At 36.1% G+C, this 16,458-nt stretch overlaps 1 protein-coding gene across 1 annotated transcript in view; it reads left to right on the top strand.

The window, feature by feature from the left end:
* Positions 1 to 7,253: 7,253 nt before the first annotated feature.
* The window catches only part of LOC131036951 (uncharacterized), a 44,384-nt gene continuing 35,179 nt past the window's right edge, over positions 7,254 to 16,458 (top strand). The window contains exon 1 of the mRNA XM_057968979.2: positions 7,254 to 7,610. Within this exon, the coding sequence (XP_057824962.1) occupies positions 7,446 to 7,610 (165 nt within the window). The 5' untranslated portion in view covers positions 7,254 to 7,445. The remainder of the gene's footprint in view (positions 7,611 to 16,458) is intronic.

The following is a 16,458-nucleotide window of genomic DNA, read 5'->3' as shown; positions in this document are numbered from 1 at the left end:
GCTTGGCTGACCAGGGTTGCCTCTAGAAGCTCCATCAAAGTTGAGTTTGAACCACCCACTCTTGGGTGGCTGCCACACACACTCTTCTCGTTTGCACTTTCCTTCCTTAGCCCCTGGCCCAATAAAAGGAGGAATCTTCAGCCCAGTCCACCGTCCCCTCATCTTTTCATCCTAGAAGGTCATAATTGCCTCCCCACCCTAACTCTTCATGATTCTATTATTTATAATCTCAATAATGGTAGCTTCCATCTTATTGGTAAGTTATTCCCAACCCAATCTTTTCTCTTTAAAGATTCCTCTATTTCTTTCCTTCCACAATTCCCATATGAAAATAGATGGAGCAACAATCCAAAGACCTCCATACAAGCAATTCATGTTTCTGATAGGCCAAGCTTGAAACATGCTCAGAATAGAACTTGGTATTGTTGAGATCCATCCAAGTTTATTATGTAGCCAATTCCAGCACTGATGAGAAATTACAAGATAATAATATGTGATCCACATTCTCTTCCTCCTTTTCACAAAAAGTACACCTACTAGGGCTAACATGTATCCTTTTTTTTCTAAATCTATCAGCAGTGAGGATCTTGTTTTGCAGTGCTAACCATGAAAATAGTCTGGCCTTAGGTAAGTAGTTTTTATCCCAACACAGCCTCAAAGGAATGCTACTTTTTGGTCTTAGTTGTTTTCCCATTAGGAGATTATAACCCTCCTTAGTACTATAGACCCCTATTTTTGAGCCACCCAAACCAATTTATCATGTCCAGGCTGAAAAGTAATAACTCTAGACCCTAGGATTTTGATCAATGCCTCCCTTTCATTGACTGGGATATTGATGTTGTCAAAGGACTTCCACTTCCATCCTTTAGCATAGTCACCCCTCTCAACTTCCATGTAATTATAAACATATTTTCCCCACCTTTCTTCCAAGAGGGTCTTAGACTATTTAAAGTTGGCAACCTTGTCAATCGTATGATATCCCCCCCAAGAATTTGACCAAAACAGAGCCCGATCTCCATTCCCAAGATTCCATGATAGCTTCTCTGTAATAATACTTTTGCAATCTAACATGAAGTTCCAATGTGTGATCCTCTAGGAGGATTAACAACCCTAAAAATGCTTATAGAGTTGTTGCTATTTAAATATTTATGGAAGAGGATTTTGGCCCATTTTAGGTGAGGGAATTTGAACATTCTCCAGATTAACTTTGCTCCTAAGGCCTTACTTTGTTCTCTAATATTTTTAATTCCAGCCCCTCCATCCATCTTAGGCCTACAAACTTTATCCCAAGCCAATAGAGCCAATTTATTTTTTTCCCCAGTTCCTTGCCAAATAAATTCCTAAGGTATTTGTTCACCTTTACTTTTTGAGCTACTGGGAGATCAATACATGATAGTTGATAAATTAGCATAGCAGAAAGAACTGATTTTATCATGGTTGCCCTTCCTGCAGAGGAGAGCCATTTACCCTTCCAAGTTTTCGTTTTGTTCTTTATTTTGGTCACCATGTGATCCCAAAGTTTTGAAGATCTACAACCTTTATCTAAGGGTAATCCAAGGCATTTACATGGAAGCTTCCCCACTTTGAATTTCAGAATATTACATATTGCCTTTTCTATGTCTTTGTTAGTATTAAAGAAGAAGATTTCAAACTTCTCCTTGCTAATTTCCTGTCCCGAGGCTTCAAAATAAGAGTTAAGTAATTCTTTAAAGGATCGTGCCTCATACCTATTACCTTGGCCATACAACATAGTATCATCTACAAATTGATGATTTGTGATGGGATCCAATCTACTAGTTATTTAAATACCTTTAAGGGTACCCCTTTCCCTGGCCTTGGTGATGGATCTTCCTAGAGATTCTGTCATGATGATAAAAAGGAAGGGGGATATGGGGTCCCCTTGTCTCAATCCTCTAGAGATACTAAAAAAACCTTCTGGGGTTCCATTTACAAGGATGGAGATTCTGGGAGAAGAGATGCACTCATAGATAAGGTTGATCCAAGGTTTGACAAAGCTAAAGGCTTCCAGGCATTTACAAAGGAAGTGCCACTCCACCTTATCATAAGCCTTTTTAATGTCTAACTTAATTAGCATGCTAGGTTCCTTATTCTGTTGGATCGAGTGGATGGCTTCTTGGGCAATGATGACACCATCATATATAGACCTGCCTAGAACAAAGCTTGTTTGATCTTCACTAATTAAGAGGGGAAGCAATTTTTGCAATCTATTTGCAATAGTTTTGGTGAATAGTTTGTAAATAGCATTACACAATGCTATTGGTCTAAAGTCTCCAAAGTTATCCACCTTATCTTTCTTAGGTATAAGGGTGATGAATGTGTTGTTGATTTCTTTAAGCATATTACCTTAATTTCTCACCCCCTCCAATGCCTTTGTAACTTCATCCCCAATAAAATGCCAACACTTTTGAAAGAAGGTTGTTGGGAACCCATCAGGCCCCGACGCCTTGTCTGGATTCATCTACATTAATGTTGTTTCCACCTTCTCTTTTGACAATCTAGCTCCTAGACTCTTATTCTGCTCTTCTGTGACGATTTTAGGGATGTTTGCAAGGATTTCATCTCTAGAGCCTAATTTTGAACCTACCCAATTATCAAAGATTCTCTCATAATACTTCACTAGCTCAGATGCAATTTGGTTATGATCTTCAGTAATTGATTCTTCACTAGTTCGAATTTCGGTTATTCTATTTACTATTCTCCTTTGTCTAGTACTATTGTGGAAGAATTTTGTATTCCTATCTCCATCAATCAACCACATCTCTTTGGACTTTTGGCGCCAAAAAACTTCTTCCTTAGCTAGAATATCCTCATAATTTGCTAATAACTATTTTTATTTCAGGTAAAGAGCCTCATCTATTCCCTTTTCAATTACCATCTTGTTAACCACACTCATTTTTTCTTCTAATTTAACCTTCACGTCAAAAATGTTTCCAAAGTGAGTTTTATTCCACCTAAGCAGATTGTTCTTTACCACTTTCAATTTACTAATGACTCCAAATAGCTTAGATCCAGAGACTTTTGTTCCTTTCCACCATTTCTCAATCAACCCCACTACATTATCATCTTTTAGCCACATCAGTTCAAACTTAAAAGGGCACCTCTTGGGTCTAAATTCCTCAGTAATAAATAGCTAAACTAGGTAATGATCCGATCTTGAAATAGGAAGGATACCCGCACATAAGGATTTAGGGAGGTCAATCAAACTACCTCTAAGGAAAAAACTATCTAGTTTTTCGGCTATGTGGCCGAAACCTATCCTCCTGTTATTCCACGTGTATGAGTCCTCAATAGTTTTGACCTCCATGAGGTTGGTCTTGTGGACCCAATCACAAAAATCCCTTTCAGATTATGAGATTGTTCTCCTCCCTCCCCCTTTTCTCATTCTAATCCAATATGGCATTAAAGTCACTTCTTATGATGCAAATCTGGTTAGGGATTGCCCGCTGATATAATTCTATCTCATTCCAAATCCTTCTTTTGTCCCTATTTTGTGTTGGACCATATACATTTATTAGAAGGAAACACAGGTTGTTTTTAATGCCTTTTACCCATTCACTCATCTAGTTTGCCTAAATCCTTTCTATTTCAAAGGAAACCAATCTTGGACCCAAATTAATGCTAAACCCCTAGAGGCCCCATTAGTCGGGTGACCAATCATCTCTCTAATGCCTAATTTTTTCCTGAAAATCTTAGATTCTACTGCATTTAGTTTAGTTTCCTGAATCATTGTTATTTCAGAGTTAATTGTTGCAATGCAACGTTTTATTATCCATTGCTTGTTAGGGGCATTCATTCCCCTAAAATTCCATGAAAGGAGTCTCATGGCTCCTTGGGAAGGTAATTCCCCTTCCTTGCATCAAATATAGAGGTTAATTTGACTTGGCCCTCTATAGACCCATCCATATTTCTTAGTTTTGACAAAGATTTTCTGCCTCTTCTTTTGCTCTGCTTAGTACAGTCTGGGGTCTCCTTTCCAAGTTCATTTTGAGAAATCCCAAGGAATTCCTCCCTATCCTCAATATCTTTTCTAATCAATTCTACCATCAGCTCGACTTCCTCCATCAAATCCTCATCCTCATTCTCTTAATCCATAATTTTTGCAATTAGAACTTGTTTCTACAAGGCTAATTCATCTTCATTAGCAATTTCCTCTACAAACCTATCCATGAGATTGCTTATGACTTCATTGCAGACTTGGTTGATTGATTCCTCCATTCTCAATTGCCTTATCTTTCTCAAGTGAAGGCACCTTATATTTTCTATCCTGTGACTTAGGGCAATCCTCTACCAAATATCTTGCAATAAATTCCAATCTAACTACATTGCCCTGCCTGACTTCCTCCAAGGCTTTCAAGGGGAGAGGTCTTGGAGTCATTTCTTCAAAATTTACCCCATCCTCCTTCTTACACTCTATCCCTTCAGTGGGACCATTTGAATTGTCATCTCTGATCCCACCAACTCTTTGAGTCATGTCATTCTCTAATACTGTCTAAATGGGCATAAGTTCATTGTGATCAGGATCAGAACCCTGAGGAGGGGTTCAAGACCTTTCCTTCTGGGTACTAAATAACAAGGGAGAAGTCATCTCAGGGGATTTTTTTTGAATAGGGTTGTTAGGAACGACATTTTCCTGAGAAGCACAAGGGAAGTTCTTAATTACTTTAGTAGATGCCACTTCTTGTAAAACTACCGCATTCTCCTCTGCCTTTTTGCGTACCTCAGGGATCAATGACTCAGAAGGATTACCATACAAATTAATTTCTACAATCTCCCCTTCATCAATCTCAACAGGAGAACTAGGTTGTTTGCCAATGTTTACTTGCCCAGAATGGGCAACGCTAACAATGAAGCCACCTTTGTCTTTATTGAAGCATATGTCAATATCATTACTCCCAAAGGTAGGAGCATGTAGGGGGTTCTTCATGATAGGGGGATTCCTGAGCCTGAAGGTAATGTTATCAGATACCGACCCCATATAAAATTCATGTTTGATGAAGTATTTAACATTAGCTGTAATGAAATCTATGTTACTTAGTTTAGTTAAATTGGTATCCAAGTTTACTAATATTTTAAGATCAGCAGAGCGAGACCAAGTCTCTTCCAAACCTACAAAACCTCCTAATTTGTCTCCTAGTTTAAAAAGGACCTGAGAGTGCATAAGCTCAATAGGAAGATTTCTAAAAATAATAAACTTTGACATCTTGTTAAATTTATAAGAGTTGGGATTAAAATTTGGTTGCCAGTCAATGAATATGAAATTGTAGCCTTTATAAAACACAAGATCCCCAAATAATAATTCATGTTTTAATGCTTCTTGTTTGCAGTTGATGAACAAAAAAATATTGTGGAGAGAAATAATACTTACCTGGCCCATGTATTTTGTCTCCCACCAGCTAGCAATTTTTTCAATAGGTTGCTCGTTCCCGCACCACAGCAAAAATACCGATTTTTCTACAATGAACCCTTAATCTTTTGGCGAAAATTTCTTCTCTAACCTCCAAACTAGGGTCATCAATGCTCATCAGCCTAGGATTACCTCTCTGAGAGCTATTATGCCAAATGCGAGCTTTAGGTCTAGATTCCTTATTAAACTGCTTCGCCCGTTGGTTACAAAAATATTTGGGCTCAAGATCCTTATGTTTCCTCGTGAATTTGGGATTTACCTTACCCCTGAAAGGATCAACTTGAAGTTGGTAGGGCATAGATTTGTGAGAGATGGAGGGATTAGTGCCAAACCCTAATTTTGATTCCTGGCTTGGTTGGGCAATCAAGGGTTGGAGGTTAGAGGCCTCCTAGGGTTTTGCTTCATTCCCGGAGGAATCAAGTTGGCTCTTGAGGCGTATCTAGGGGTTATGGAGGTAATTGGAGCAGTCCATACTCGGTCCCCAAGGTTTTGTCTGATACTATTTCCTGCCCTGCCAACTTGCTTAATCCTGGATTGTGCATTTATAGCCCTTCGAGATCTCTTGCCTCTAACCTCCTGCCATCCGTTGGTAGTTTGCCCTTCCATTTTGAAATCAGGGAGCAAATCCCGAGGTCGTCATTCCCTCCCATGGGAGTTTCTCGCAGGAAGGAAACTCCTGTTGTTTTGCTTTGGAATGGAAGCTTTAGAGGGTAAGGGAGGATGACGACCTAGGATTGCAAATCGGTTTGCAGTAAGCCTTTTTCCTGCTTGAGCATGATCCCATGATTGAACCAAAGTGAAAACCCTAGAGCTTTTGGTTGCATTTTTCCGCAAATTGCGAGCCATTTCACCAACCAATATGAACTTGTTACTTTCAAAATTTTATTATAAATATGATCTTCATTTTTATTGTGTAATAATTTTGAATATCTTGATAACATTCTATTATCCATGCTCTTAAATACGTGATATATGAAAATATTAAATACACTTTAAAAAATGAAGAATAGATATGTGATATGTATCTAAATAAATAAATATTATATATAATAATACACATTTAAATAAATGTAAATATTATATATTATAAATATATATCTACTAGCATAGATATCTTAAATGCATCTATCTGATTCAAAATATATAAGCCTTGAGGTGTCCATATGTAATATATATTTTTAGAATAGATAGATGTATTTAAGATATATATGCTAGTTTATTTAAGACTTGAAATACCATCAAATTAGTTTTGTTTAAAGAAAAAAATTATGTTCTTGTAGTGCAATTTCTTTAATTGTTCTATTGTAGTAAAATTGTAGCCTTGTTTTGGGATTTAATTCAATGATCATTTTAAGTAATAGATTTCTAGATTGTACCGTGTACCAATTTTTTCTCATCACTGTTTCAGATCATACTACATGATTTATCATCAAGATGAAAATTAAAGAATAGAGTGAAGAGATTAGAAAAAGACAAAAGACTAAATAGATGAAGGGAGAGGTTCTAAAAACTAGGAAGAAGGGAAAAAAAAAAAGAGATTACACAATGTTTAAAAAAATAAAGGATAGAATTAGGCAAAGAGTAAGAGAGGAAAATAAAAGAGTAGAAAATGGATTAAAAAAAGATAGAACTAAGTAAAAAGTAAGAAAGAAATTAAAAAAATAGAAAAATAGAAAAATAGAAAATTAATAAAATTAAATAATATTCTTTTTAATAAATAAGGGCTTATTGTGTTAAAAAGAGATTAATTTATACATAAAATAATATAAATGAATGAAAGAAATTGAGTATTACAAAAATTAAAAATTGCTAGCTGATGTGTAGCCGCGCTTCGTTCAAGAGGGGATTAACCTCAAAAAAACACATTGGATGGCACGATCTGCCCCGCTAGCTAATGGGAAGGCAAACGGATTGCACTATCTGGCAATGCCAATAATGGATTGGAATCGTCACTTATAAACGTTTCCTCCATTTTAATCGCTGGATTTTTGTTGGGTTCTTTTGACTGTGCAAATCCAGAATGAGCAAGATAGAGAGAGCCCATCAGAAATATAGGGAGGGAAATCACGAGGAAGCATTGCAGCTGTATTCAGAGGCGCTTGAGCTCGCCAAACTCAATGCTCACAAAATTGCATTGCACAGCAACAGGGCTGCCTGCCATTTGAAGCTTCGGAATTTCAAAAAGGTTAGTACCGAATCAAGTAAAATCCTCAGTCATGCTTGTTCATAGCAATTTAAAATTGATCCATAATGAATAACTTGGCATTGTTTCGTGCCTCAAAATGACCGTTGTTGATTCTTAGGGACGAGGGTTTTGGTTCTATGGCAATCAATGCAATTCTAATGGCCTATACCAATCCAAAGATGTCATAACGTGAAAACTTGCAGTGTCTTTTTGCTATATAATGGCTTTTGTTTTTACTTGGGAATAGGATTTTGGTTTCATGTGACGTCTACTTTATATTTTAGGGCAACTGGGACAAAATTGCTTCAGCTGCTGGTAGTAAGGTTAAAACAAGTAATGACTCATATGATTTGAATTGTTCACAGAGGTCTTGTAATTGTCTTTGCTATATAATGGCTTTTGTTTTTACTTGGGAATAGGATTTTGGTTTCTTGTGACTTCTACTTTATATTTTAGGGCAACTGGGACAAAATTGCTTCAGCTGCTGGTAGTAAGGTTAAAACAAGTAATGACTCATATGATTTGAATTGTTCACAGAGGTCTTGGAATTGTTTTTATGAAAGCCCTATTTAGAAGCCAATCTGGAAGCGGGTTTTGTAGTGCAAGTCCCCTAGTTAATGTATTAGCTCCCTCCTTATATCTCTCTGTGTGTGTTTGTATTAGTAATTTTGTGGACTGTTTTGGTGTCATCGATGAGAGCTCTTTCTAGCTTCTGGTCATTTATAATATATGTGAAGTCCATACTTTGAATGCTATTTGTGCGCATGGTGTGAGCTTCGTCATGCACAAAACTTGAACAATATATTGAGCAAACAAGCCTCCTTGTTCTCATTAGGGGGTCTCTTACGTTCAGGAGGCATGCTGGCAAGGCCAGGAACTAATAAAAAAATATCTCTAATAAGGATGTATCCCCCTGGCTGGATATATTTGCGAATGGCCAAGGGCATTCTTAATCTCCGGAAAAAGTACCAGACCACTTCATTGTTATTGGAGAAGTTGAATTGCATTGTTTCTTGGGGATGCCCAACTCACACCTGGACCTAACAAAGGTTGATTTTTTGAATTTTCAGCTTTTTGTATGAAGCAAAGCTTGAAAATCAGTAAATTCTTTTGAAAATCAATTTACATGTATAATCATTCTCTGAGTTAATTGCCTTCATAATTTACATAACTATAAATATTGGGATTGGAGCTATCTAAGATGCACTTCACACATTGAGCTAATTCCGATCTTAAGCTGGTAAGGCTAAGGGCTGAAATGCTAACCTACACTTATTGAGATGCCCAAGCTCAAAATTCGTTTGCAAAGATAGATAGAGGCAAACTAGGTGGATTGGGAATTATGCCTAATTGCAGAAGGAATTATGTCATTCATGCAAATGTTAAAATTCTAATAATATCTTATCTATGTACCCGGCAAGAATGTTTGCCTCACCAAATTATGTGTAGGATAGTAATTGTTGTATCCTCAGCTGTTTAATGAAGTAGAATTTGGATATTGGTGCGTTCTGATTGAAAAGAGGTTGCCCTACACGTTTTCTTTAGAATATGTGAATTGCACATTTTAATAATCTATTTGGATTAATTGTTGTATGGCTCCCATTTCACAGGTGTGTCATGTGGTTATGTTAAGTAAAATTTCTATATAAGCATCCCTGCACTTACAATATTTGGGTTGGCTTTTATATAAGACTTTTTCTTAAATTTTGATGCAATAATGGGGGTTTCTTCATCTAGCTATATCAATTGTAACTTGCATTGGGTTTCTTTAGCTGGCTATATCAATTGTAATTTGTATTGGGTTTCTGCAACTGGTTCTTTCAAGTAAAATTTGGATATTAGTGCATCCTTGTTCATAGAAGAACGGTCTCCACCATTTGCAAAATAGTCACTCCCTTTGCAATTTGAATATTGATATCAGTCATTAAGCCCGTTTCATTTTGGCACAACAGGGTTGAATACCCATGCTGAGTGATATGAAATCATCGTTTAGTGAATTATAATTGTGTGTGTTACCGGAATCGTGGCCTAGGGTCAGGGTGCGGGGCCAGGTTTGGGTCCAGTCCAGCCTTTGGGTGCGTCGTGGGAAATCGCCAGTCGCCGGAAATTGCATGGAAATCACATAATTTCATGAAATTGCTGGTCGCCAGAAATTTGCTACTCTACCCATCTTTCTTTGTGCGCTTCCACTTCTGATAAATATGTTCAGTTTCGCATATCTCCGTGCATCCCTTCGCTTATCAAATTATTCTTAAATTCTATGTTCCATTTCTGCATTTGCTTATCTTTAATAATATTTAGTAAAATAGTTTATTTATTTATTTATTAAATTTAATTTTTTTTAAATTCATATATATATATATATAGGTAAGTGCTACCTTGTAGGGGTAGCTCCATATATATATATATAGTTATTTATTTATTTTTAGGCAAATTGCTACCATAGGGGGTAGCTCCCTTCCATTAATCACAATTTTTTTTTATAATTCTGTTACAAAGAGATAAGCATAGGTGGTCTTCCTGTTGTTTTCCAAAGCCTCTTGCATGGCAGTGATGATTTCCTTAAGCTCCTCGCTTTCATTATCAAATCGTCCTCCGTCCTGTGAATAACATCCCATCCGTATCATAGTGTGGTAGTGGAGGCGCCCTCATATTGCAGGTTGCCATCAGGAAGACACAACCTTGTCCAGGCCGATGTGACACTTGAGATAATTGATTGAGTGTCTTGGTTGATAGCATGATTAGAAAGGTAATCCGCTTCTTTGTTGGCCTCTCGATATATGTGCCTGATTGTATAATTCATTCCTTCAAGAATCTCATGGATCCCTCTCAACCACATGGTTGATTTCCAACTTGGAGCCTGATTTGAAATGACTGCTCTTATTACATTGAGGGAATCCCCTTCAATATCTACATTACGAAGGTTCTTCTCCTTGCATAGTTTCAAGCTGCCAAGAAGAGCCACATATTCAGCATCATTGTTGGTGCCATTGGGTAGTTTAACCGATCCCCCCCATATCAACTGTCCTCTGTCATTTTTGATGATAAAACTGGTACCATACGGTCCAGGGTTACCCCTAGATGCACATTCGAAATTCAGTTTGAAACAGCCTTTTGGTGGAAGTGACTATATATATATACGGATGTACCCATACCCATACCTAAGGATTTTTTTTTTGCCGTACCCGTGAATACCTGTACCTGTACCTGAACCTTAATTGGCAACTTAGATGATACAATCTCTCAGCTGCATTTTATAAAATTACTGATATCGTGTCACAGAGAATTCATTTTGTTAATCAATTCTTCACATCTGTGCCAGAGACTCATATAGAGAAATCAATTAGAACAGTATGTATAATCTTATGCTGAGATTCCTTAGGGTAATTGAATACGAGTTCTTCCTTGCTATATATACCTGATGGCAATGAATTTATTTATGATTGATAATTATGTGTCAGATATAGTTTCTTGTTTGTCTGATATGATGGCATACCTTAGTTGCAGGAATGCTTAATCCTTGAGTACCTTTGACTTCGTGTTTAGTTTTTATGGAACTGGATAAATTAGCATTCCTGCAACTGGGGTATGCCACAATATCAGACAAAGAAGAAACTATATCTGACACAGAATTATCAATAATAAATAAATTCATTGCCACCAGGTATATTGTCGTATGCAGTTGACCATATTGTGCAGGGAAGTCATTGCCACACAAATCCTGTTCATCAAGTTTTATCTTTGTAGTATTCTATTAGGGAAGAGAATTTCTTCATCTTCCTTGCAGGCATTCACAAACTTGAAATTTGGTTTCGCTTGTTGTTGTTTGCAACCCCTTTGCGTGACTTTTTTGGCTCTGTAATTGATAACTTGCACTCTTTGATTTTTCTATACATGTCTTTCCTTTTTTGGCTTTCACTTGTCATATCACTTCTTGTGTTATTGCTTCTTCCGTCATATCTGCATTTCATGTGCTATCTATTCTCCAGTTCAACATCTGACCACCATTTTTCATTGTCAACTACCAACTGATCAATATACCTAACTTTGTTTAGGATGATGACAATGATTTTGTTCTCAAATATGATTGAATTATATACACTCTTATTGTAAAGTATTGGAAAACATTCATGGTATGTTATGTGAAACATGCAAGCTTTTGGATTTTCTAACAAGTATTTTAGAATAACTGATTTTGCAAATAAGATAACACATGGAAAGCAATGAATTTCCAGTCAGAGCATAGGACTGTGAGATAAAAGTTGCAACAGGAAATGCATTGATTGTTGAATTAAACATGATAAGGGATCGATGCCTCAAAATTACCTTCCAAGTACAGATGAGTTATGTCAGCCAATGAATTGATTTTAGAGTTACGAATATATTTAATTACAACGAGAAACATTCTTAAACATTGGGTAATCAAGTCTAGCTTTCAAAGTTTTCCCGTCATATATTTGAATACTAAGAACAGCAAGAGCCACAATGCAAATTTTCTTTTGCCTTTTCTCTTTTATTTCTAAAGTTTGTGATGATTTGAGTTTTTGAATTAAACTTTCTTTACTTCTTTTGGTTAGAGTGTAGCTAGCCCTGCAAAATGAGGTTTGTTGAGAGAAAAAATGCTTGTGTATGCTGGAAACATTCAGGAAATGCTCATATGAAGTTTCCAGAGGAAATCCTAGTGGAAATATTTCTTGAAGTATCCAGTCCATTTCTGGGAAATTTCCATGTTTGAAACGTTTGGGCAGAAAATGAAAGGGAGGTGGAGTCTTTCAGTGTCACATCATCTGTGGATACAATATTTAGTTTTCAAGTCTGCAAAATTTAGATCTTGTCACATGAGGAAAAACAATGTAATGTCCCCTATTTATAAAGTACCTTAAAATACTTCAATTACGGTTTCATATGAAGTTTCCAGAGGAAATCCTAGTGGAAATATTTCTTGAAGTATCCAGTACATTTATGGGAAATTTCCATGTTTGAAACGTTTCTGGGCAGAAAATGAAAGGGAGGTGGAGTCTTTCAGTGTCACATCATCTGTGGATACAAAATTTAGTTCTCAAGTCTGCAAAATTTAGATCTTGTCACATGAGGAAAAACAATGTAATGTCCCCTATTTATAAAGTGCCTTAAAATACTGTAATTATGGTTTCACGTTCTTAGGTTAAGGGTTTGGGGAAGTACCTTAGCCTCTGCTGTAATCAACCAGACAAAAACAAGGTCAAAAAGATACTACCAATTACATAAAGAAATGGTCATACAAATGACTATATACAGAAATAACTAAATAAAGCATAAAAGAGATTCAGAATCAGGGATATAAACATAATCTTATGATTGAGACAACCTCAACACCATCTGCTATTATGCAGGGTTGATAGGGTGTCTTGATTAACTGTTCAAGCATAATCATGTAGGGTGTCTTATACAACAGTTCCCTTACTCATTATGATCATGTAGGGTGTCTTATATAACAGTTCCCCTACACAACATGATCATGTAGGGTGTCTTATATAACAGTTCCCCTACTCAACATGATCCATGTAGGGTGTCTTATATTACAGTTCCCCAACTCAATATGATCCATGTAAGGTGCCCTTGTACAGCAGTTCCCCTACCTAATTTAATCATGTAGGGTGCCTTATACAGCAGTTCCCCTACCTAATATAATCATGTAGGGTGCCTTATACAGCAGTTCCTCTACCTGATATAATCATAATAGATTACACAGTATGTGCAGGAGAATATATGCAGTGAATACTGAATAGTCTTAAAGACAATTTGCTATCCATAATAATATGCTGAGAATATTGACAAAGTTATGCACAGAACTCCATACCATAATATTGTCTTATCCTAATAGTAGCTGCAGATTCGATCTCTTTTTCCTGTTCCCTTCCTCAAGGACTATTCGATCCGATATTACTTTCTTATTCCCCCCATAATGGGATGGCAGATTGGACGAAAGCTTTAAAAGAATCCAACACTTTGTAATTAACAAAGCTTGCTGATTACTCATGATATCTCTGCAATGCGATTTCTTTTCTTATTTGATTGTCTTCCTATTATCTGCTGTTCGATGCCCCTTGGATGATTCTTTTGTATTTCTTAAATATCCCTCAACCTTGTTGGAGGGTTGTGACCCTTAGGCGACTCCCTTTCTCTTCAAGGACTGATATCTCTTCCACGTGCCTCTTCATTTATTTAATTACTGTACTCTTTAAAAATCGCTGCCTTAAACCATTTGTTATTTCTTGATTAATTCTTATGATCATCACCATCTTAGGATTGCTATTTTATCTTAATGTTATCCCTGAGCATTGCATTGACAAGTCACTAGTCTTCTAAAGTGAATCACTACTTTATTCCAAGCTGTCATACTTCTTCTACATTGATAGAGGGTGACATGACATCAAGACTGGGACATGACAGCCCCAACGCATACCACCAAGAACAAGGGTGTTACTGCCTGTAACTTAATAACAGTTCTGATCTGATCTAATTGATGGTGATCTCCCTAGATGCTTTTGATTCTTTTCTGTTATATCTCTCAATGTGAGGGAGGGGTCGCACCTCTTCATCATGTATGCCCTTTGGCAAGAGACACACCCTTTCACCATTAGCACCCTTTGAAAGAGTGCAACTCTTCATCATTTCTGCCCTTTGAAAGGGACACAACCTTTCACAATCAGATCTGCACTTCTTATTAAATCTGATCTGCACTTTTTATTCCACGCTTCTCCCATCTCAAATGAGGTAATCTTATCCCTTTATATCTCATGTTTGAGGGAGTCACAACTTTTCATTCCATGTCTTTTGACCCTTCATTAACTTAATTAAATTTTAATTATGTTTAGTTATATTCTTTTATATTTTAACTTCAATTTTTTTTTTTTTAAATTATATTATTATTATTTATTATTAAATTCTATTCCTAAGTGGGGACATTACAAACAACGAGACATCTGTTTAATAAGAAGTCACATGGTATTCATATGAGATGATGGGTCAAAGAATATCCCAGTTGATGCTTCAGTTGTTAAAGTACCTAATCTTGAATTGAAGATGGTCTTGACTCATTGTCAACCTAGTGTTGAAGATCTCACAAGGCCAAGTATATCAGAGTTATACCTCTGGTAAATATTTGATAAGGGAAAATATATGAATTTTGATCTTTTGTGGCATAGACCATATAAAATGGCCTAAGTTGAGCATTCCAGAGATTTGATGTAGAGATATCATAATGGGTTGCTACTTAAATGTTTGAACTGGGGAAGAATATGGCTTGTGGCATGTCCATACAAGTTTGCTGAAGAGTATGGTCATAGTGTATACTACCTTAGAGGAGTAACCAAAGACCTCATAGAGTTGTTGTGTCATGACACAACAGCTTTGAAAATTATCCATAACTATTCTAAAGATGTCATAGCCCACGTGGATCTGTTTTATGGCAATAGAGATATTGAAACATTCTTAAGTGTACATTCTTTGATGCTTCACTCTCAAAGAAAATCAATCTATTTATCCAATCCCCGTGCATGTTAAAAAAAAATTACAAACATCACCAAACATTTTAGAGATTTACACAAGATTTCAACACCTAGTGGCTTTGGTTGATGAAGATTTCACCTTTAGATACTGAGATCATGACTTTACCTTGTACGTTAACCTTTTTCATTTTACTTTTCTTTGTATGTGTTGCTATCTCTTTTTATATTTCACGATTAAGTAGAGTTTTAATTTGATGCATGTTGCATGATGTTTTTCTATTCACTTGTATATAAATTTTTTCATCTTCCCTGTTCTGTTTTCTATTTTATTTTGTGTTCTAAAAATAGTTTGGGGATGATGCTAAGTACCAAGGAAAACCAAACCCTTGGTCATGTTGACCAAAATTGTTTTCTCCTATTTTCCTTGAACATATTTTCTTTTGCCTTCTTTCAAGAATATGCAAGAATTTAAAACTAGTTCTTTTTTTTTCCTTTTTTAATTCTTATTTAATGCCTTTCTTTTTCAGAATCAAGGGTGCCATCTTGATCAAGTTTTGGTTCTTCTAAGAAAACATTAGTTTTTAGTATAAGAGCTTCTGGGAAAAACTGTGTTAGATTAGTTTGCATCAATGTTTTGGATCACTCTTCATGATCCATCAATAGGATGAGGAAGAAAGATGGATCACAGAGTTTGATCTGAAACTTTGATGCAAACTAAACTGACACAGATTTTTCCAGAAGCATTTATGCGCATTTTTATTAACTGTGAAAACCTCATGTCTGCAAGTATTAGTGATGTTAAAACACATCCCAGACTAAGCATTCATTCTAATGTTCAAGTAAAAAGTTATAAACATGCAGCCCAGAAAATTTACAATCTACAATAATTGAAGTGATTGTAATTTCACTGAATCATAGATTTCTAGAGCCCATGCAGGTGATTCAAATTGAAAAAGTATTATTAATTTTATAGTGGTTTTCAAATAAATATTAATTAGGACTTTCAATCCTTAAAATTTTGGATTTCCACTTATAAGCTATATTATAACAGTTTGAATAGCATAAGCAAAATACATACTTGGCTGTACCTTTTTAGATTGTTGTTTGCATTTGCAACCAACACTGTCTTAGTGAATCTGATGTTGATTTTAGTGCTCAGATTAGCAGTATAGGACAGAAAACATAAATTGAATGCTTAATAAAATTATTCTGACATAGTTCAATGGTCAGATTTGATATAATTGAACAAAATTAGCAGGCACAGTAGAAGGAAATTAAATGTATAAAATGAAGAAGCACACAACACTATTTACCCTGGGAAAACCTCCCTCTTGGAGGAAAAACCCAGCAACAAAGGA

The sequence above is a fragment of the Cryptomeria japonica genome, chromosome 11, assembly GCF_030272615.1.
Source record: "Cryptomeria japonica chromosome 11, Sugi_1.0, whole genome shotgun sequence".
Classification (NCBI taxonomy): domain Eukaryota; kingdom Viridiplantae; phylum Streptophyta; class Pinopsida; order Cupressales; family Cupressaceae; genus Cryptomeria; species Cryptomeria japonica.
Note: the sequence above shows the minus strand (reverse complement) of the source record. Positions and strands in the feature narration are given on the sequence as shown.